The sequence below is a fragment of the Anopheles gambiae genome, chromosome 2 (genome assembly GCF_943734735.2).
Source record: "Anopheles gambiae chromosome 2, idAnoGambNW_F1_1, whole genome shotgun sequence".
Taxonomy (NCBI): Eukaryota; Metazoa; Arthropoda; class Insecta; order Diptera; family Culicidae; genus Anopheles; species Anopheles gambiae.
Genome location: NC_064601.1, coordinates 75,706,659 through 75,730,168, shown reverse-complemented (window position 1 = coordinate 75,730,168; position 23,510 = coordinate 75,706,659). Strand labels below are relative to the sequence as shown.

General features: G+C 42.0%; 2 protein-coding genes and 1 long non-coding RNA gene across 4 annotated transcripts in view; 1 reads left to right on the top strand and 2 right to left on the bottom strand.

The window, feature by feature from the left end:
* LOC133391207 (uncharacterized) overlaps window positions 1–10,009 on the bottom strand; it is a 39,725-nt gene extending 29,716 nt beyond the window's left edge. The window contains exon 1 of the long non-coding RNA XR_009764690.1: window positions 8,930–10,009. This is a non-coding gene — a long non-coding RNA (uncharacterized LOC133391207). The remainder of the gene's footprint in view (window positions 1–8,929) is intronic.
* A 6,240-nt stretch (window positions 10,010–16,249) lies between these two features.
* LOC1275774 (G2/mitotic-specific cyclin-B) lies at window positions 16,250–18,884 on the bottom strand. Of its 2 annotated transcripts, none has more exons than XM_315060.5 (6): window positions 18,576–18,884; window positions 17,858–18,349; window positions 17,607–17,792; window positions 17,419–17,535; window positions 17,019–17,345; window positions 16,250–16,942 (listed from the first exon to the last, which is right to left on the bottom strand). In XM_315060.5, the coding sequence occupies exons 1-6, from the start codon at window positions 18,600–18,602 to the stop codon at window positions 16,637–16,639; spliced, it is 1,455 nt and encodes a 484-aa protein (XP_315060.5). In that variant the 5' UTR covers window positions 18,603–18,884; the 3' UTR covers window positions 16,250–16,636. The 2 variants fall into 2 exon arrangements, with proteins under 2 accessions (XP_315060.5, XP_061505635.1); XM_061649651.1 differs by having other exon boundaries at window positions 16,250–16,971; window positions 18,576–18,776.
* Window positions 18,885–20,989: 2,105 nt separating this feature from the next.
* On the top strand, window positions 20,990–23,493 carry LOC1275773 (G2/mitotic-specific cyclin-B). Its single transcript, XM_315059.5, has 6 exons — window positions 20,990–21,266; window positions 21,493–21,984; window positions 22,050–22,235; window positions 22,307–22,423; window positions 22,497–22,823; window positions 22,897–23,493. Exons 1-6 carry the CDS (start codon window positions 21,240–21,242, stop codon window positions 23,200–23,202), a joined length of 1,455 nt encoding a protein of 484 aa, XP_315059.5. The 5' UTR covers window positions 20,990–21,239; the 3' UTR covers window positions 23,203–23,493.
* Window positions 23,494–23,510: the final 17 nt, after the last annotated feature.

Here is a 23,510-nt window from a genome sequence, read left to right as displayed (position 1 = left end):
ATCACACAATCTTTTGCTGCGCTGTACTGCTGTGACTCGACTGCGTTTTGTGATTTTCGCTCCAGCAATCGGTAAGACCAAGATGGTTTCTTCTAACGGTTCGACGGCGATCAACATTGGTATCGTCATTGCTAAAATGCGCAACAATGGCACAATTTATGATTGTTATGTAGCGTGCCAACGACATTTGCGAGTACGCATAGTATCGTTTAGCGGGGCAGTATGAGTGAAATCTGTCTGCTGGGGGAGGATTTGTTGTTAGTCGATGCCCTACGCTTATTTAATTGAAGAGTGGCAAAATTTTCCATTACTTATTTAGGTAATGATACAACACTTTAATAAGTCAAATTACAGGTCATTATGTTGAATTAAATTCTTTGAATTACATATGAGGTGTTATTTGAGTTTTGTTAATATTCAAATTTCCATACGTCCCTTTTTATTGCAATGCAATGTTTAAAAATAGTAACGGTGGTCGTTTAGAAACGTGATATATCGTTCCGACCATGTTGATAGATCCAGCCTTTCCTAACCTTACGATCGTTCCTACCAATCAGACCGTTCGGATTGTTGTGATCGCTCCGACCAGGTTCTAAATTTCAAACCTAAACTTAGTAGCAAAACAAACATACTTGTTTCGTTTCAAAAAGTACATCACTATATTACATGCTCCTGCAATTTCCCAATTTTTGTCCAATTATTCAAGTTTCCGCTTCCTTTTCAAAAATATAAAATTATTCAAGGTTCTCCAGATATTCGTCAAAATTATACTATAAAAGCCAACCTTTGCCTGACTTTGTTTTGCAAATTCAGAATTTGATTGGTCTGATTGTCTAACGTAAGACTAGCAATGATTTCAGTTTATTTTGATTGTTGCATAGTTTATTTATTTAGCTTAATCAAACTAACCTATATCCACAAGCTTTCATTCAGCTTTATTTTTCAATTTTGGGTGATCATTACTCTTCATGAAACGAGATTTTGTTGCAATAGGCAATGCACAATGTAATTTGTATGCATGTAAACAAACAGTTCACATTGATGGCAAGGACACCAAGTCCCGTTACGCTGAATAACCCGTCGTGAAAATGTTCGATGACTCACCAATTCTACCAGAATGCTATAGGCCACCCACTGGCCGTGGTTTCACCCTGCTAGGAACGCATCGACGATAAATCACCCTTAAAGTTGCGCGTTCTCCAATAAAATCCCGTTTACTTCCATGCTTAGGCAGCACCTCCGTAAGACACTGGTGATCGAAAAGTTGTCTTAGGTATTAATCGAGTGCATCCAGAAACCCCGCCACCTATTATGCAGCTTTTTTTGGTCGTCGCTTCGACGTCCAGTTTACTCTCTGCTATCACCTCATTCCGTCCGTCCGGCTTGGCCGGTTAAGCTAAACGATAGAAGCAACAGCTTTCCATCGATCCAGCAAACGGCATACAGAAATAACAGAAACACTCACACCGACCGCGATCATGGGGCACCGTGGGCATCCTAATGTTTTACAAACGAGCAAATGAAAGTTCGAATCTGACTCGAAATCGAACGATGGTTCAATTCGATCGGACGTGTGTTTAAAATATCTGCTGTTCCCGGCTCGATCGCGCCTGCAAGTCAAACCAGGTATCGATCGCAGTGTTTGAGAACGTCTTCCCAGTTGTGCTCGCGTTTGCTTTGCGTTTCCTGGTCTCGCGCGTTCGTCTTCTTCTATGACATCTTCATGTTTTCTACCCTTTGGTCGTTTGTCCGAATCTCGTTATAGATCGACTAGCATAAAGACACCAAAGCAAACAAACAAACCCGCCGATCCGTATGAATGGAAGCAGTCTTGGAGCCGTGTGCTTGAAGCAGATAAGTAGTGGAGGAGAAAAAAAAAGACTATCGATCCTCGAGACACCGGACACAGCGCCCGGGCTCGCGCGGAAGGAAGAAACTCTGAGCACGCTTTAGATAGACCGTTTTTTCACACCCAACAGCACCTATAACACTCTGCCCGAAGCATCCGATAAGCCTCCCACCCACCCACTGCGACGATGGTTTGGATAGCTTGGTACAGATCCAGCCTTCGTCATCTCGACCGGCATCATCCCTTACGCTTACCGCGGCTCCAGCCTGTCAGAACAGTTCGTCGTGCCGTGTTTTTCTGGTGTATCTGCATAAATAATTTCAAACAATAAAACCACATATAACCATGTGTGTATGTGTATGTACCTATGTGTGTGTGTGCGACTCAGGATGGAGGGTAAACCATTGATTCGGGCGCGAGTTTTACCCGCGGCCCCGGCCAATCATGATCACGATCGGGAGATAATGATGATTCCAATATTTATTATTTTAAACGCACACATAAAATATGCACCGGGTCAGCAAAGCCGCCACACGACACGAACGCGTTTCGGTCGTTTCGTTTCGTTTCAGTTCGCTGTACAACATTCTGTTGTCGCGGTTGTTCTGGTTTCGGAAATGAGTGGGAAAAGCGATTCGAGCGGACACGAAAAACATAAATACCCCATGGTAAAAGTAAAAGCATCCGCGGAAGAATGATACTGAGTGTACGCCATTCTGTGCCCGAGTACGAGTGTGTATGTATGTTTTTTTGTTAGTTCAATTCGGCATGCTTGCAAAGTTGCCAAAGCTGAAACAAACTGAACAAAATAGTTTGATATTCGACATACTTTCAGTGCACTCATCGCTGGGAAATGTAAAATGAAAAGATTAACTATAACACCGATTGTCACCATTTGCCGGAATTATTGCGAAAAAAATAGAACAGATAATCTTTGGAGATGTTTCACGAAATCCAAGTTTCAGTAATAGTAGTTTATAATATCATTGACTTCTACAAATTCGATATCAAGGAAGCATCATTCTTAGAAGTGCTATATACTTTAAACAATATAAATGAGACATGGACTAAGATTTTGTAAAGGTGGTAATGATTACCTAATGGTAGACGCACACAATAATATCATTTAAAATAATTTCAATAAGAACAAATTTGAAACAAAGTTTGAATATTCTAACCGATTTTTTGTATGATCCTTGACATTTTTCGGCAGAAATCTTATCAACACTAAATACAACATCAAGCGTCAAGCTTGTTAAACAAAATAAACAAACGCCGTGTTATTATATCTTCCTATTATTTACTTATTATAGTTATTATTACTTGCACTAAAATGATGTTTTGAAATGGATTAAAGTCATATAACTTATTTAGGATGCACAATTTTGTCAATCAATCATAGAAATCCAATATATGGATCTGCAATTGTCGTCTATGATAAATATTTCCACTGACACAGGCTGAAATTGTCGCATTTTTGTATAAACCAACAAAAAGATACCAAAGTCTGATTTGTAACAAAAACTTGAAAAATAAAAAATAAAAAACAAAAAAAGCGAGATTTTCCCGGCGGTAGCGTACAATTATACCGTCAGATAGAGTCCAGAAAGTGTACCTAAAGAATCAGAGCAATGTAAATTTTCTTCAGCCTGCAGGTTCATGAATAAAAGCTCATTTGAAAGCTTGTCAACTAACCAAACCAATTAATGTACGAAATTGTTGAGTAATGCAAATTCGATTCTTGTTTAATAAAGTATTAGCTTTTGTATGGTATGTTCTGTGGAGCTGCAATGACTTCCTATCATGTTCCTGTCGTTTTTTGTATTTTATTTTGTTTTAATATGTTAATTCTAACGAATTTAATAGTTTATGATTGTGAAATTTTGTCATCTTTGATGGTTTGACAATTTTGTTAATTTTTGCTTAATTAAAATAAAATCCGACACGTTCGTCGTATATTGGATTAAACAATAACTTAAGTATAGCCAAGTGTATGAATTTTAATTAAATTAATTCAAAATTTGTACTACATATAAGATAACAATAAAAATAAACTAAAATAAACAAATCTCAAACCTTAAGCTTATTTTAAAACATTCTATACATTATTACATGAAATTTGCTGAGAAAATGCATCGTATGATGCAACACAACGACCAACAGCAAATGTCCAACCAAACATTACAAACCAGCCATTGTGGCGCAAAGAAGCCTTCAGCGTTTTCGGGCGCGAGGATCAATTAAACACCAAACAAAGCCCACGGGAATGAGCGAACAGCCCGCGCATCAATGATCGTATCAGCACGATCAGACGAAGCGGTTTTGCCGGCGCTGAAGTTTTACAAACACACAAAAACACACTACCAAACGGTTCCATAGGCCGGCACCGGCAAACATAATGCTCGCGCTACAATCATAAACCTGCAAAAGCTTACTCAGGGGCAAAGCAAAAACAAAGGCGCGTTAAAATTGCGCGGTTTTTCCAAAGAAAAAAAAATACACACGATCAAATGCACAACCTACACACACACACACACACACATTCACCACAACCCTAAAGATGTCCTCTCTCCGTGCTTCATCATTTTCCTTTGCGATGTAAGGTAACAATGGTAAACCAAAGCGCAGCGCTCCTGTCCTGTCCGCCCCAGACTCCAGCGAATTCAAGCGAGAAAAGGAGTAACGTTTCGACAAGTAACGATCTGGGCTGTCCATTAGCCACCAAATGATCCCCACCCCGGGTTTTGCAGGCGGCCGGATCTGGAGGATCTCCCGTTGTACCTTCGTATTTCATTCGTAGCTCACACATTGTGAGTGTGTTTATTTTTTGTTTTCGTGTGTGCCGCTTTTCCGCACCTTACGCTCATGGGCCACTTTTGCGTGTGCAACGTAACGAGCACGCCCGAAAAACGACACACATCACCATCGCATAAAGGGAGAGGGATCGTTTCATCTGTAAACCGCGCGTGTGTGCATGAGCGAGGGCGCGCGCGCGCTCCCGATCGCTTCTGCAATAGGTCAACCAGCTTCTCTACCTTCACCACGAGGAGGCAAACCGCCAAGAAGGAATCAACCACCAACGACAAGGCTGAAAAAAGGGGGCCGGCAGTGATGATCGCTTTTTTACAGCAACGAAATGATATAATTAATTCACGCGTTCCTCTCGCGCCACAGATGCGCGACAAAGGGTACGCGGTACGACAGCCGCACGGAGGGTTAGGGGTCGTACCAAGACAACCGTTGAAATGAAGTTCTAACCAATAGGGCTGTATCTGCGTCTGCGTACTTGCACCAGAGTGGGGCACGTACCCGCCGGCATGGCCCGGAACGGAACAAAGCATTGGGTGAGCTTTTCCCGTGCGAAGTGCGTTCAGATCAAAGATCAGTCCGAGGAGAACGGAACGAACCACAATGGCACAGTAACTGTAGAAAGAAGAAGAAGAAGAAGAAGAAGAAGAAGAAGAGGAAAAAAGAAAGAAATGGACCACATCTCGGCGTGTCTCCGGAAAGTCGTTCAAAAGATCAGTGAAAAGATCCTGAGGCAAAGTGACCGGGCCCGGTTTAACCTTACCGATCCTTTCTTTCCGCTTTTCTTTCCGTTCGTACGCTTTGCCACCCTTTTCTGCACCGCAATGCACCACCGGGTGCAGGGTGCCAAGGGAGGCTGCTGCAAGTCATTACTTGGGCATCATATTTTATGTTTGAATTTCATTTCTGCTTTGTACCACTCGGTACCACACATCTACCAGCACCACTAGCCGCCGCAAGCCGGTCAACAAAAGCGTGGTTCGTTTTTTAATTGTCAAACGTCTTCTCGCACAAGGGGAGACGGGAAGGGGAATGAAGATCGGGCATCTTGTGGCATTATTCTTACTCAGCCAGCAAGAAACGAACGAAGCAAAGCGTACGAGAGATTTCTCACAATAATTGACATGGCTTAAATCATGTGCTTTATAATTCTCACTTTACATCCGAACCGGGCAGGGACTCATTGAAAAATCATTGGCCAAGTAATGTACCCTTCCCTTTCGTGCGGATAGATCCAAAATCGCTCGATGTAATCGCGCTTGGACCTGGAGACCCTTTTGTGTCTTGGCAGGCGAAGAGCTCGTTTGCATTTTTAATTCATATTTGGAATGTTAATTTGTTTCGCGCAAACTCCCTCTAAGAATGTGCCTCGTTGCCTTCTAACCCCCCAGGCAAGTTGGACCGCGAACACGGTCCAAGAGGAGAGAATTCCCCACTGCCACCTCCGCCGCTCATTCGCACGCCCTTCCTGCGTGGGGTTTGTCTTAACGGCGGGAAGGAAAAGCCACCATAGCTAACGCGACCACGGGGTTGCAGCGCAGCACATCATCCCCGGCGAAAAGATCGGCCGGGACCGACTGACCGATGCACCCGGAGGCGATCTGGCGGTGCAAACTCATTATTGGTTCCTCTCGATCGTATAAGCATTATTATTTATTGAAAATTGTTTTGCGCTGCCTCAAAATATATAATTACCTACGCGAGAGCGGCTCTCTAACCCCGCCGGCATGGTCGACGCTGCGGTGCTTGCGCGGTGGTGTGGTCGATGGATTGCGCCGCATCATCGAATTGCACCACTTCAAGCGCAACACTGCATACCCACCATAATCACCAACTGCACAATAAAGCACACACACAAAACACCCAGAGCATCCAGGGGCCGCGGGGCTGGAGCAGAGCAGAGGGTTGACAGGAAATATCGCGATCGATGCTAGAGCACTCCCTTTGTGCCATCATGTGCCCTTTTTTTTGTTTGTGTATGTGCATTCTGCAGCTGACTTCAAAGCACGGGAGATTGCAGATCAACCATCGGCGGAAGAAAGGCATAGGGGAATAGGGGACCCGGGTTGATCCTGCCGGTCCGGATGGATGGTGATGTGACGCAGCGCTGGTGCTTGAGATGGATCATCGATTTCAGCCGAGTCATGTTTGCAAGCCCTGAAGCTGTGCTGGGCGAAGCTGTGTATCGCAATTAATAGACTTCTATGCAAAGTTTGCCCAGATGCAGCAACGGATTGGCCGTGCTAGGCGCATTGCTGAGGATCGAGGGATGTCGAGAATAATTTTGCATCTCCTATCACACACACACTCTTGCACACACTATACTAGCAGAGATCTATATTGAGCAGATCTTCCGCCACTCCGTCTTGGGCCGATATTCATTTAATCGAAGTCTTCGCATGGTTTCAACTAATATTATTTTAAGTGTAACAAAATGTTTCGAAGATTAGCTTTAATGAACCAAAGATAAAACAGCAATCGAATCAATCTAGTTTAGGCTTTTATACAAAATAACGATAGCATACATGTAACAAAATGAATATAGCAGAACAAAATAAATCTAACAAAATACCGTCGGCAATATAAATTGTAAATAGCGAAAGGGTAGTTTGATTGTAAATCTTGAGATCATACAAGCCTCCTTTTTTCACCCAAGCCGTATGTGGAGAAACGGCTTTGGAGAACGCGCCAAAAGCGATTAATGCTGTATCAGACAGACTCTCTTTACGTTTTACTAGGATAGTCCGGATTCAGTATACGTATTTGCATACATTAAAAGACGTATCATTTTATATCGTATTTGTTAGGATGAATTGTTTTAAGATTTGAATAACAGTGCTAAAAGCCACTGTAAAATAATCTATTTAAACAAATCGTTCCACATTCCACACAGGCTGGCGTAGCTTGTACACTGTAAATCTCTGTAACAATTTGGACAAAAAAAAGCTACACTCCACCTCCAACTGTTACATAATTTCACGTGTAAGTTTAAGAACGATAAATACACGTATTCCAATTAAATAATCAACGCCTTCAGCGACGATTGAAGATCGCAGTGTAATAACCCAAGGGGGAGAGGGGGAGGGAAACAATTGGAACAACACTGGAAGAGAGAAACCGAAACGATGTAATGAGTTGATCGGAACACAAAAACTGTGGTACACAGTATCCAGATCTGGAAAATAATGTTCTTCCCTCCACAAAACCTAAAACCTGTTAGAAAAGGGAAAATCTAGCACACAAAAAAGGAATGGAATGGAAACTGATGCATTGTAGCTTCAAAAAAAAGGAGGAAGAATGAAAACACCAAGAAGCATACAAAAATAATAATTACTAATAATTATCCTTTTCGAAGGTACAAATTTAATTGAGATGTTTTCGTTTCGTGGATTTCGTGGGCTATCTCGCTCGGCAGTCGGCGGTTAGGTTCGTGCCGTAAGCCAGCCAAAAAAAAACCCCATGTGGAGCCCTACGTGGTGGCAACTGACGAAGTGTATGTGTATGTGTGTATGTGTGTACTGTCCATAAAGTGTCTATTAAAGCCAGCAAGCAAAAACATGGACCAGCATGCCATCGGCATTGGAAAACTACACGACTCGACGCTCATCAGGCTGGGAGGAGTGACCAGCAAGGGAGTAGATAATTACTTTCCATGTTCAAAACAAATTATTAAAATGATTAGAAGGCCAGGCACGCTCATTTGGCGCATTAGTATTCTCTGGCTCGTCGTTAATGTTGCATTCGGCCGCATTCTGGAACGGGGAGCTTGCGCGAATTCCAGCGCCCCAGCTACCGTACCGACCCGACCTGCTGCTGCTGTATGCAGATTGAGCGCACATTTGGGAGGATCATGCTTGGCGCCCTATACACACATACATACACACACACCAACACATAAAAACACACAGACACACGCACACGATGCTTTACTGCCCGCACCTTCCTGGCAAGGTTTTTAATTTGGGCGAGCTGTTGCGCTTTGCCAACCGATTCCCGATTAGTTACTCTCAGCCGTCGGTTTGATGATTAGTTTTGAAATCGTGCTTTGTAGCCCCTGTGTCCCTTTCTGTTCAGGTTGGTATATTACCCTCTCGCCAACTGCCTCTTCCCTCGGTGTTCGCTTTCTCATTGACAATAATTACGCGGTTGGGGAGAATTAACGAGAAGATGATGAACAAATATACACTCTACACAACGGACACAGCTACCACGAACGAACCACACACATACACGTTCATGAACCACACCGTACATACACATAATTACAATTACCTTTTTTCAGAACGGCGAAAATATCCCAAATTAACGATGTACATCCGCTTCATGCCTTCGAGGGCTTACTCCTCTCCCTTTTGCACCCCGCGGATCTTGAGATGATGATGGCGATTTTAATTTCAGCTCCGCAAGACACGCAGCAGCACATGAGTGTACACGAATTCGCACATCCGATCGCGGTACGATCGATTAATACGCCCGAAACCGACTACAATGTGTTAGCCGTATGCTCGCAGAACCATTCACACGTTAATCATGTTGGGTTGTTTCTTCTGGTGCACATTGCACCGTTCCGCGCAGGTGGAAACATACACCAAGGATGCATCACCGGTGTAAACGGGTGTGTGGGCTCCTCTGACACTTGCTTTTCACACACTTGGTATAGTTTCAGACGGGGAAAGAAAGCAAAGCTGGTTGCGTGAAGGTGCACCAAACAGAACAGGCTTCAGAAGTAAATGTATTCTTACACTGTAAATGCAACACGTATATTGCTCTGTCTTAAATTAATTCGAAACCCCACCAGCACTATTTTTCCAGCTTCTGATTTACTTGCTAAAACTATCGATAGGAAGCGATAAAACGAAGGCGATGTGAAGTATGTTGCTGTTTTGTTTTTTTTTTTGTTTTCAACTTTCCGTAACTTTTTTCGTAGCACAATAACGCACCGCGCCTCGTGGACGAGATACTGATCAGCGGACTGCAAGGCAAGGGTACCGCCGGTGGGACCATGGCCAGTGGTCCCACCGAAGCCACGCCGCCGACGGGCGCAAGCTCCGTGGTTACGCGCCACAGTCCACGCACGCCGGTGGTTTGTTTACGAATAAACGCTCGGGAAGGCAGCCGAACCCGACGAACCCCCGTGTTTTGGGCCGAACGTATACGCCAACAGCTTGCGCGCTTGCACCACTACAGTGAAACGCGCGGCACCGAGCATTAGTCACGTGTACCGCTAGATACAGTGCCGGAAGTAAGTATTTAAATTTAACGCTTTAGTTGAATTGAATTATTTTATCAGCACATTGTTTTAACATAAATTATTTATCCTTGGAATTAGTAAGCGTTTATGTAGAAAGAGAAAATTAAGTATACAATGCGTATCACAACAGCATAAAACAAACCAAAAGAAAAAAAAAACAAAGATGAAAGTAATTTAATAATGACTTACTCAAGAACATAAAAAGAACATAAAAAAATACTTTGACTCCCTTGCGTATTGACCTGATCTAATAGGCTTCATAATGCTATAACATTTAGTCCTTCCTACGGATGATAGAATGGTTATCGAACGGCGTCATATAACGAAAAAAAAAACATTTAATTAATTTAAAATAATTATGTCTTATTTTATACTAAACCTTAACTTAAAAAGGAATACATATGCCTAATCAAAACGTGATTAATCGAAAGCGAAACGCGTCTTAACATGATGATGAAGGATTTTTTTTTAATAATTTAATTTAAAGAAAAGCATTAAATCAGAGAAATATTTGTTTCGAGAAAAATGAAACAACTCATTTCAGACTTTTGTTAATATATTGGAATTAATTTTTAAAAGAGCTTTCAGTTGCAGTTTAGAAGCTTCATTGTCGCATTTTTTAATTCAATTATCGCTAGTAGTCCTTCAATTATACAACTGTGCCAAGTCAGCTGTTATTAAAAAAGGTTCAATTAATCCATTTTATTATCCATTCCATCCTTTTCAAGAAATGAACAAGTTCAATTTCGCTCCGATTAAAATTTGTCCATCGCTAATCGCTATCTGAAATCTCAGATCGTATTGATTGATCAGGTTTTATATCTTAACGCATTAAGCACAAAGCAGATATACTAAGAAACGACTGGATACTTTAATGGTTGATGCGTCGGTTCTTGTAAAAATCGGTCGTAGTTCGATTCCCATTAGAGACACTTTCCTCCGTTTCAAGAACTGAATCTCTGTGATTTTCAAAACTCGACCTAATTCCGTAGAGCACTAACGTTTTAAATATTCTAACCAGTTTTCCAGTTCCTAAAGTTCAAATTAAAAATTTATCATTGTTGCAATAGCATCTTCTCCTTCTATATACTTTACGTGACGTTCTACGCGGTCATACTGGCATATAGAGGCTTTTGAGATTTATTCAGCGCCACGCAGCCTTATATGCGGTCCATTCTAGGATTGGACCCGGGCTTGCATGGACAAGTTTTCAAGTTGTGCTAGTTAATCACTCTGCATCGCGACCACATGCAATACAAAACATAGATTAGTAATGTAATAAGTGAAAATATAATAAATACAAAAATAAGAAAATACAATATAATAATTTCAAAAGACTTTCTCTAAAAAAACATTCCGTGAAAACCTCTCTTTAGAGAATCTACCTTATTGTAGGGTATTGCAATACAACGGTTGTGATGCGAAAGCGAAACTGTTCAAGTAATACTAATTTGAGTGTTATTTTTGTGTATATTTTCCTGGGGACCAAGGACTTTTTGTTTACATTTTTTCATATCATATATGATATGAATATGATGCTATCGTATATGATAACCATAGCCCCTAGAGAAGTATAATTGAATATAAACAAACTGAAAAGTCATGAAATTTTATGAATTAAAATACCTTTTTAGCTTGTTGTCTTGGAAACAATCCTCGTTTTATGTTTCGGTTCTAATCATTAAATCAGCATCAGTTTTAAATTGAAATTGATTGTAAGAAAACAAAATGTATGTTTGATGAAATGGAAATACCGATCAAGCAAACAACGCAGGTTGATATTAAGTGAATATTTTAAATAAAATTTGCTATATCTCAGATGGTTTGGTAATTCACAATAAATGAAACTAGAATTTATGGGGCTAACCTATATTTATAAAAGAAATTGTTATTTTGCATTAATATTCTTGATTTTTTTAAATGAATTATTAAACAAAAATAGAACATAATGATTACTTGCAAAAACCATATACATAAATAGTTTACTAAGCATTTCATCTTGTAGCAAAATTTAATGATAAAATGCTTCTAATCTTACAGAAATAATTAAGATTTAAAATCAGTAATCCCTGGCTATTAACTATGGTAGCAATGGCCCTCCACATAACATAACTAGCTATCATATATGATAGCCATGGTTCTTAAGATGATCATGATGAACTCCCATAATGTTTTTTTATTTGTTTTTAAGATACTTTGAGAGTAATATTATGAACTTCGTCACTTATCCCATTCAAAGTCTCCTCAATGGTCAAAATTGCTGCGTATGATTCAGAAAGTTCTAAACAAATTCTCGCACTCATTTCAAACGATCGATCTGCATTATATACTGAACATACGAATCCGTTCAACGAATCCGAATCCATTGGTATCATTATCGTTCGCCGCCGAGCAACGAGCAGACACTTTCATCAACGCAATCAACTGAAATTAACGGCCGCAGTCCGCCGCTCTACAGCATGTTGAAATCGTTCATTTTCAATGAATAACATCCCGTAAAGTAAGCGCGCGGACCACCCCGCCAGCCAGTGCCCTTCCTCGCCAGCAGCTGTCCTCATCGGATAATCACATTGGACGAGATTTACTTTTATCTTTCGACGGACTCACACGGGCGTCCGCGTACACACATCCGCAAACCGATCACCCATGGAACGACCGTCATCACCAGCGGCCATCCCCTCTCAAAGCTCACTATCACCGAAAAGTGCTCCCGTTGGGTGTAGCATTATTCATTTCAGCATCAGTGACAATGAAATCAAACCAACCAACGGCGGTGTAAGTAAGCACTCCATCCACCACAAAATCCTGCTCATTCGACTGAACCAGCGGATCCCATCAGCTATCGGTGGACTGCCCCGTGCACGCGCCTCTGACCCTCTTTTCTACAACCGTTCCAGCGGGGACGCGGCGCACCACTCGATGGTTGTTACTGTTAATATATATGAAAACTGTCACCCATTATCGTCATTATTTCATTTAAAAATGTAGATCTAATTAGGTGCGGCTATGGTTGCTGGTGTGTATGGGATCGGCTCGGTTCACTTAGAAGCGAGTGTAGACCCTGCGCTGCTGGGGGCATTTGAGTCTACCAGCAGATACAGGGAAGACGACACTACCGTCTCGAAACCGTTACCAGCATCCGCACAACGCAGAACGCAGTCCGGGAGCTTCGGCTGCCGCCAGTTGATCGTTCTTACCATTGAAATCGAAATGGGCACGAGGGGTGCGCCTTGGTCCGCGCGAAGGATAAGCCAATGGTGTGATGAGTGTGAATTAAGCCATAATAAAATGACGTCTTTGATAAGTAAATAAATCTCTGTCCATTAGGTGTATGGTGCGCGACCGTCATCCAGTTCGCTCCCGTTGTCTCCGATTGTCGATGCGACGCGCATTCATTGCGTTGGCTTGATTTGTTGTGCGTTGATTTCAGCTAAAGCACACTACTGGATGTTTCCCGACGAATGTATCTTTTACGCTTATTACCACGCGCTTTGAAGCATCGTTCAAAAGAATTAGAAATTAATTCAATACTTCCGGTCATTACGCCGCACGGATCACTGTCGCCTTACCGGTAGCAATAGGGGAACTGAAGCATCAACTGCGTCCGGATGGATGCATCATTGAACGAATTACACTTCTGCGCATAGGGTGCGGAGTGTAGACCATTAGAAAAAAAGTAGGAGACTCAAATTACTATGACTAATAATGAACCACATCGCTCGGATACTTAACAGCAATTCGTGCACTGGGTTGATGTATACGGTTTGTGCGCAACAATTCAAATTTAATTTTTTTTTTAAATGCGATAAAACACCTTTTATATCGCTCTAACAAGTGAACTAAAGGACAGATTAATAAATAGATATAATACATTTAGAACAATTTATAATTCTAAATTCACATTATTAAACACAAATTACACAGGATTGTTTCAAACTCGTTTTTAAAAAGTTTTTAGTTCCTAGTTTTTAGTAGTCAATTAAAGTCGTTGAGCCGTACGTAGTGGTGGGATGTCGGAATCAGACCTACCCGATTCCGATTCCGTGTCCGGAATCAATTCCGAAGCCGATTCCGATGCTGGAATCGATTTCGATTCCGGACTCGACTCCGGAGCCGATTCTTATTTTGGTGCCAATTCCGATGCCTGAGCTGATTTCGATTCCGGAGTCGTTTCCGGAATCGATTCCGGAAACTAATTCCGGACATACTATCCGGATTCGATCCCAGAAAACTTTGGAGCTAGCCGGAATCGATCCGACAAAAACTTCTCATCACTAGTCGTACGGCCAAACGACATGCCCATCATGGATTAAAATCTCGTATAGAGCGAATCTCCCATAACAAGGTAAAAATGTTGTTGATGACGATGATGATGATAGAAGGATGAATGAAAACATTTATTACCAATGCATTTTCTTCTTCTTTGGCGTAACACGACCGGTGATATGCCACATTCACATGCATCTCAGACTGAATTGTGGCACGCATATATAGCAATAGCAAACATAGCAATCAAATAATAGTAACTTTAATTTTTTTAGACAAAATAGATGATCAGTAATGGTGTATTGTTGAGTGGTATCAAAAAGGTGACGGTATCACCATCATTTTAGTGAGCCACTGTATATAGACAATCACATTGAAAAGTATTATTGATCTTTTTGTCCATCAATTATAGATAGTACGTTAATTTTAGATGTGTAATTCCAGGAACATGGAAACCGTAGACTTGAGACTGCTCATGTCTAATATAAAAAGTTGTGCAATGTGTATGATTTTTAAATTCATCTTAATCAAAAACTTCATCCCAACATCATTGGACATTCTTTTCCAAAGCTCTATACTAAAAGCTCTGGTTCCGTTAGAGCCCGGACTAGTCCGTATGAGTCCGGTCAAACCAGGACGAGTCCGAATGAGTCCGGTCGAAACCAGATGAATCCGGTCGAGTCAGGATGAGTCCGATCGGGTTCAAAAGAGTCTATTCAGGTTCGTTCAAGACCAATTGGGTCGATTCCAAATGACTCGCGACGACTCCGAACGACTCCGGGCCAATCCGGGCAAACGAGACCGGATCTGGATTCAAGCAATTTGTGCGGAATTTGTGACAACACAAACAAACAAAAATCCTCCCATACCCTAGGACCAGTGATGGTCGCTTCGGAGCGCACCAACGGCTTCGGGGCTACTGCTCCAGAGCCAGTTTCAACTTTTACCCGGAGCCGGTTCCGCACCTACGGCTCTGCTTCAATGGCTCCGGAGTCGGCGGCGAATTAACGGCATCGGACCAACGCTTCCGGACTAACGGTTTAATAGAGACGGCATTGTATGATAGCATAAAAAAACGAATATATCTTCTCGCAAGTATGGAAGCTAAAACCCGATGTGATTGCAGTATTGACATGCATGACGTTTGACCCGTATTTGTAAACAATCTTCAAAACTTATCAATTCATTTTTTTTTTAATTCCTTTAAACATGACTTACACGGCTATTTACGGATTTTCACGATTGAAACCTCATTAAAAGGTTTTTTTGGTCTGCTGTGTTAAAACCGGCTCCGGAGCCGTGGGTACAGACAGCCGAAACTCCTGCAAATAGTTCCAATTTAGTTCATAACTTGTAAAACATGCATTAAATACTAAGCCAGATGTTATGTGAAATAGAATAGCCGCTTTTTAAGGCGGCACATTCTACTGGAAGATATCTGTAAAACCACCCGGCTCCGAAGCCGTTGGTTCGAAACTGACTCCGATCCGTTGGTTCCGGCCGATCTGGAGCCGTTCGGAGCCGGCTCCGGCATCAGAGCCGTTTGCTCATCACTACCTAGGACCCTAGCCCCTTTAAAAATCATATTGTAGATATATAATTGTTAGTTTATTCCTTCCTTCCTGCAGGAGTCAAGACCAACTTCTTTTTTTTTCTTTGGCATAACAGCCGTTGTCGGTCCACTGTACCACTAATGGGCTTTGGCTTTCAATGACTTATTAATTACCATAGCAAGATGACTATCTTCGTCCTACGTATGGGGGGGGGGACACGGTCCATTCGGGGCTTGAACCTATGACGGGCATGTTGTTTAGTCATACGAGTTGACGACCACGAAACCGGCCCCAACGGCAGGCCAACGTCTCTGACAAAAGCAGAAACACAAACCCATAATATTAAGCTTTGCATATCTAACAGCTCATGTTCCCATTGTTTTTGGTTAGTAATTAATTATCAAGTTTGTTTTAGTGAATTCATGCAGGAATGGATTATAAATTAGCATATTGCGGTTATTAGTTGCAATAGACAATAGGACAAACTTGCTACTCAAAAGTACACATTTTCGCAGTCGTAGCTTTGTTGGTGCAGACATTTATTTTATTTAAGTAACCGATAGATTACATTATCCATTGAAGTAACAGGAAGGTAAAGGCACCCAACAATACATTTTTAGCTGGCTATTACACACAAAATGATTGCTTAAACCTACTCTATTCAGTCAATTTCATTCTTGGGGCTATTGTTAAAATTGATTCCCCGTCGACAGACCGATATAATTAACATATATCTGCTGTTCAATTTCTTATCATTATCATTAAAACAATTGTATCATTATCAAAACATGATGACTCAATCAATGGAACTTGTTTAATACATTAGATACACACGCAGAATTAAAAAGTCACAATTAAGAAACATAAACCACCTAATAAAAATTACACAAAATAGCGCGAAAAAAAATCTTAGAAAATGAGTTTGCCCTCGGCTAGCGTGTCCATTTCTGTTCCTTTGAGCTTTGAATGAGTTGAAATTTTTAAGAATTTAGAAGAAGAATACTTCAGCCAACAAGATTTTTGCTTCTTTTCCATCATTTTGGGAACAGCCTTGATCACGTTTGCGAGCCGCTGCACAATTGGCGCCAAGTACTTTACATTGTAGTGCGTGTAATGCTCCAGTGTTTTAGTCCAGATTATTGCACTCGTACCGTTTCCGCCGTTGGATGTTAGTGGAAACAGATACAACGATATGTACAACGCAGCTGCCGCTATCTGTAAAGGCACATACGATACACATGTACCTGGTTTTGGTTCGAAAAGCAGATTTCCTGGCAAAATGCTAACTTACCTCCGATGGTTTGTAATGCGCGGTACTGTAATCCACACTGGCAAGCTCAATAAGATACTTTGCCAGCACATGATTTACGTCCGACGCCTTCGCTGCCTTCGAAAACCGACGCAGGAAATGGGTTGGAAGAGGTTTTCCCAGATTGAAGTCCAACGTTCTCACCATTTCCTTTTCCATCTCGAGAATCTGATACTTCTGGTATGTATCGTCGGTTATGTACACAAAATCTTGTATCTCTGGTGGAAACAGTTCCTCGTATTTGGATGCAATGAACATCGCCGTCACGCCTACCAGCTGTAGCTTCTTCTTCGGAACAGTTTTCATCGTCTGCAAAGCGCAAAACAAAGCCAACGGGTGTTTTAATTTCACGTCATTAGACTGGAGACAAGTTTGCACCTACCTGCAGATAACGGTCGATGAGCGACACTGTCATGTGGTAAGTGTCGATGTCCAGTTTGAACTGATAATGCACTTCATTGATCCAATCGATCAGAATCGTTCGCATCTTATGTGTAATCTGCGTATGAATAATGCGTTAATTATACCCACACCTCTTGTCATAACATCTCTCATTTACACACGACTTACCTCTTTATGACCATCCAAGAAGTTCTCGCACAGCGCATATCCTGGCCTGCTCTCTAGCTCGTTCAAATAGTTGTAAATGTCGTTCACGTACTCCGCCACCAACATCGGATTCCAGCCATCATTCGCATCGATGTTTTCGATGTTTTCCAACAGCTTTTGCGAATGGGCCTCCACTCTTTCGGGTTTCTGCACAGACACATATGAATTTATATCTCATTGACCTTCGACTTCCCATACATTCGAATACGTACCTTAGAGATTGATACTATTTCATGTTCGTCCGATGATGAGGTGCCGCTGCTAGGAGCGCTTTTCGGTTGAGCCTTACGATTTTGCTTCGCCAATGTCCGCAGCGACAGCTGACTGTCTTCACGCTTTAACGCTACATGTTTTACCTCGTTTCCTTTGTTCAGCTGGACGTGCACCTTTACAGCATCCGCATTGGCAGACGGTTTAGGCTCTACCGCAACCTTTTGCGAATCGGATCGGGTGACTACTTTTTTGGGAACAACAACTGCCGCCGCAGCAGTATCCGCCTTTCGCCATCGAGTGTCCACGCGTGGCTTAATATTCTTCAGCGTCGGGTTGGCATTCTTCAGCGCAGCTCCCTTCTCCACACCTTTGCCGAGCAGGTCCTGGGAAGCATTGCGCAGCACCTTGTTGCCAAGCTCTCCCAACACAGGGCGTCTGGCAGCAACCACTTTCTTCATCCCACCTTCATGCAGGTTTCCAGCTACCTGGTTCTGAACGACAAAAGGGAACAATCAACAACAGATATACTCATCGATCTCTTTGCAAATACATTCTTCTACAAGGACTGTGTGGCAAGCTGTGCAAAATGGTTCCGGCGGCCATCGATCTTTGTATCTTGACGCGGCTTTGCTTTACCATGCCGAATCAAAGCCAGCCCGTTTGATCCAAAGTCAATGGCGTCATCAACCGTGCGTCTACAATACAAATCCATCTTACCTCATCAATTCTCATAATGCGGGACATTTTCAGTAGGTTTAGAGAAGTTTCTTCGACTATGAGAGAAGTAAAGGTAGCACAAACAACACGGCACAAAAAGGCGCTACAAAAATATACACAGCTGTTTCACACGCCAACGGCTTGCCGTACTTCACGATCGGCCAGACACAGCAAAACCGTTTGAATTCGTACGAACTCTTGGAGGCGTTGAGCGCTAATGAAACAAAAGGCCTCTTCGCATCATCCAACACACACACATGCGAACTGTCTACAGGAGAGCGCGTTTTCAATGCGTTCTGCGATGACAGTGCCGGGGGGTACATGGATGGCAAAACCGTCACAGCCACGTAGCGCTAAATAAACAGCAAAACGAAATCGTTGACTGAAAAATTATAAAAGCATATTCTCCCAACCAGTATTCCCACACTTAAATTTAGAATTCTAAATACATGCCAAATTGAGGCAATTTCCAAAATATTAACCATGTTTGCCCCGTACATGAGCTAATTCGAGCAGCTTGTGATCGGTGGAGCATTCTAAATGTGTGGGTTTTTCATGAAGGATACAGTCATAGGCTTATTAGACGATGGAAAAAACTGTCATCCTCGTTTGGAATTTTTCTGTCAAACTCATGCTTACTTGACTTGAATACTTGACGTACATTTAATCTCTTCTCTATACAGGTGACCCCTGAGATACGACTGTATTTGGGACCGAAAAAATTTCCCAAAGCAAGGCGTAAGTCGAAAAAACAGTCTGTTCCCGAGTTACACGGTTCTCGACTTACGCTGATTTGGAGATACGTGGTTTTCTATATTTGACAGATTAAATGTCAAATCACTACAATTTGATTCAAGTTCGGTATAAATTGCCCAAGCGTCACAGATTAAGCTTAAACGACTGGAAAATTGAATATCCATAGAAAAAAAAATGAAAGCTCCACAGCTTCATTGGTTTGATCAATAGATGGCGTATTAAAACTGATTATTATATTGCTATCCTTTTCTTGCAATGTGTTTCGACAAGTTTCATATTATCATGACCTATATAGCCTTCTAACTTTCCGAGGAAAAATCTATATGAATGGTCGTTTGGTCAGATACGTGGGTACCGACACCAACGACCATTACTCAAATCTCACTTGCTTCAGTGTTGGTGGTTTCCGTTGGAGTTTAGTATTTAAACAATCGTATCGCCGTTCTAGTTCTAGCGATGCATAACTTCAATGCGAAACTATACAACAGTACAGAGGAAATGAGAAAGCTCTCCTCCAAGCGATGAAGCTCAACTAGTTGGGGTATCCCACCAACAGAGAGCGCCACCAGCTTTTTTGCTATTTTTAGAATGCATGAGGCGTTTGCCGTCTGCTAAACGAAGTCTTTCTATATTCCGTTTAGGTAGAGAACTTGAGTCGTTTAGAAGCCGTTTAGTGGTCGTTTAGTGGATTTGTGGCACTTGGATTGCTAACAAATTGAAATCGCTTAAAAGCCAGGAATATTAGAATTTTCTGCACGAATCATATCAAATAAATGATAAAGTGTATAGAATACTTAAAGTAAAAACTCCGAGTAATCAATAGTATTTTAGTCAAAAACTTGAAATTCTACTTACGCGGATATTCGAGTTACGCAGATTCGTCGGGAACGCAGAAACCGCGTAACTTGGGAACAGCCTGCCAAATAGCCAAAATTGCTTAAGCAGCTAATTTTGGCATGCTAAAGAACGCTGCTTGAATTCGCCTTTTGCAGTAGATAAACAGCACCAAAGTTCTACGTGGTCCTTCTAAATAGCGCCTAAAGCAGCTTACATATGCTACGGTGCCGGGGATTATTTTTCTTGGTCTTTTATTTTCAAGCAAGCGTCATCGATGAAATAAACAACAGGATTTGTTTTGTTTGTGTATATGTGTATATTTTTAAATCCTTAATATTCATAAATTACACGAAATGTATCACAATTTACTGTACAATCACAATCACTTCCCTCAAAATCCCACCTGTAGGGGTCACCTGTATAGAGAAGAGATTAAATGTACGTCAAGTATTCAAGTCAAGTAAGCATGAGTTTGACAGATAATTCCAAACGAGGATGACAGTTTTTTCCATCGTCTAATAAGCCTATGACTGTATCCTTCATGAAAAACCCACACATTTAGAATGCTCCACCGATCACAAGCTGCTCGAATTAGCTCATGTACGGGGCAAACATGGTTAATATTTTGGAAATTGCCTCAATTTGGCATGTATTTAGAATTCTAAATTTAAGTGTGGGAATACTGGTTGGGAGAATATGCTTTTATAATTTTTCAGTCAACGATTTCGTTTTGCTGTTTATTTAGCGCTACGTGGCTGTGACGGTTTTGCCATCCATGTACCCCCCGGCACTGTCATCGCAGAACGCATTGAAAACGCACTCTCCTGTAGACAGTTCGCATGTGTGTGTGTTGGATGATGCGAAGAGGCCTTTTGTTTCATTAGCGCTCAACGCCTCCAAGAGTTCGTACGAATTCAAACGGTTTTGCTGTGTCCGGCCGATCGTGAAGTACGGCAAGCCGTTGGCGTGTGAAACAGCTGTGTATATTTTTGTAGCGCCTTTTTGTGCCGTGTTGTTTGTGCTACCTTTACTTCTCTCATAGTCGAAGAAACTTCTCTAAACCTACTGAAAATGTCCCGCATTATGAGAATTGATGAGGTAAGATGGATTTGTATTGTAGACGCACGGTTGATGACGCCATTGACTTTGGATCAAACGGGCTGGCTTTGATTCGGCATGGTAAAGCAAAGCCGCGTCAAGATACAAAGATCGATGGCCGCCGGAACCATTTTGCACAGCTTGCCACACAGTCCTTGTAGAAGAATGTATTTGCAAAGGGATCGATGAGTACATCTGTTGTTGATTGTTCCCTTTTGTCGTTCAGAACCAGGTAGCTGGAAACCTGCATGAAGGTGGGATGAAGAAAGTGGTTGCTGCCAGACGCCCTGTGTTGGGAGAGCTTGGCAACAAGGTGCTGCGCAATGCTTCCCAGGACCTGCTCGGCAAAGGTGTGGAGAAGGGAGCTGCGCTGAAGAATGCCAACCCGACGCTGAAGAATATTAAGCCACGCGTGGACACTCGATGGCGAAAGGCGGATACTGCTGCGGCGGCAGTTGTTGTTCCCAAAAAAGTAGTCACCCGATCCGATTCGCAAAAGGTTGCGGTAGAGCCTAAACCGTCTGCCAATGCGGATGCTGTAAAGGTGCACGTCCAGCTGAACAAAGGAAACGAGGTAAAACATGTAGCGTTAAAGCGTGAAGACAGTCAGCTGTCGCTGCGGACATTGGCGAAGCAAAATCGTAAGGCTCAACCGAAAAGCGCTCCTAGCAGCGGCACCTCATCATCGGACGAACATGAAATAGTATCAATCTCTAAGGTACGTATTCGAATGTATGGGAAGTCGAAGGTCAATGAGATATAAATTAATATGTGTCTGTGCAGAAACCCGAAAGAGTGGAGGCCCATTCGCAAAAGCTGTTGGAAAACATCGAAAACATCGATGCGAATGATGGCTGGAATCCGATGTTGGTGGCGGAGTACGTGAACGACATTTACAACTATTTGAACGAGCTAGAGAGCAGGCCAGGATATGCGCTGTGCGAGAACTTCTTGGATGGTCATAAAGAGGTAAGTCGTGTGTAAATGAGAGATGTTATGACAAGAGGTGTGGGTATATTTAACGCATTATTCATACGCAGATTACACATAAGATGCGAACGATTCTGATCGATTGGATCAATGAAGTGCATTATCAGTTCAAACTGGACATCGACACTTACCACATGACAGTGTCGCTCATCGACCGTTATCTGCAGGTAGGTGCAAACTTGTCTCCAGTCTAATGACGTGAAATTAAAACACCCGTTGGCTTTGTTTTGCGCTTTGCAGACGATGAAAACTGTTCCGAAGAAGAAGCTACAGCTGGTAGGCGTGACGGCGATGTTCATTGCATCCAAATACGAGGAACTGTTTCCACCAGAGATACAAGATTTTGTGTACATAACCGACGATACATACCAGAAGTATCAGATTCTCGAGATGGAAAAGGAAATGGTGAGAACGTTGGACTTCAATCTGGGAAAACCTCTTCCAACCCATTTCCTGCGTCGGTTTTCGAAGGCAGCGAAGGCGTCGGACGTAAATCATGTGCTGGCAAAGTATCTTATTGAGCTTGCCAGTGTGGATTACAGTACCGCGCATTACAAACCATCGGAGGTAAGTTAGCATTTTGTCAGGAAATTTGCTTTTCGAAAACCAGGTACATGTGGTATCGTATGTGCCTTTACAGATAGCGGCAGCTGCGTTGTACATATCGTTGTATCTGTTTCCACTAACATCCAACGGCGGGAACGGTACGAGTGCAATAATCTGGACTAAAACACTGGAGCATTACACGCACTACAATGTAAAGTACTTGGCACCAATTGTGCAGCGGCTCGCAAACGTGATCAAGGCTGTTCCCAAAATGATGGATAAGAAGGTTAAATATCCTTGGTTGAAGTACTCCTCGTCTAAATTTCAATGTATTTCGACGCATCCTAAACTAAAAGGATCAGAAATCGAGGAGTTGCTCAACAATGAGCTACGTTGTTAGCGGCCATAATTAATTGTTTTGACTATGTATGACTTAGCAGTGCTTGTCACTTCGTAGGAAAATAGTTAATTTTTTAAATTAATATTCAAAAGAATGACTGACAAAGCTGCAGGCCAAGACGAAAATGGTTACATTCCTGTGTAGTATGCAAATATTTTAATCAATTGCTAATTGTGTTTTGTTTTTGATTTGTTTAACGTAGTACGAAAAATAATATTAATGGGCATAATACAATATTCTCTTGTTTACCTCTGGTCAACGACGAACGAAAGAAGAGATTAACCTAATTAATAACATGCGTTTTCTTT

What these genes read in the sequence shown, in the direction of transcription:
- LOC1275773 (XM_315059.5), top strand. Translation starts at nt 21,240, where the DNA reads ATGTCCCGCATTATGAGAATTGATGAG. An exon ending in AAATAGTATCAATCTCTAAG is followed by an intron (nt 21,985 to 22,049) that starts GTACGTATTCGA and finishes GTGTCTGTGCAG; the next exon opens with AAACCCGAAAGAGTGGAGGC. An exon ending in CGCATTACAAACCATCGGAG is followed by an intron (nt 22,824 to 22,896) that starts GTAAGTTAGCAT and finishes GTGCCTTTACAG; the next exon opens with ATAGCGGCAGCTGCGTTGTA.
- LOC1275774 (XM_315060.5), bottom strand. Translation starts at nt 18,602, where the DNA reads ATGTCCCGCATTATGAGAATTGATGAG. An exon ending in GCATTATGAGAATTGATGAG is followed by an intron (nt 18,350 to 18,575) that starts GTAAGATGGATT and finishes TTTGTCGTTCAG; the next exon opens with AACCAGGTAGCTGGAAACCT. An exon ending in TCTTGGATGGTCATAAAGAG is followed by an intron (nt 17,536 to 17,606) that starts GTAAGTCGTGTG and finishes ATTCATACGCAG; the next exon opens with ATTACACATAAGATGCGAAC.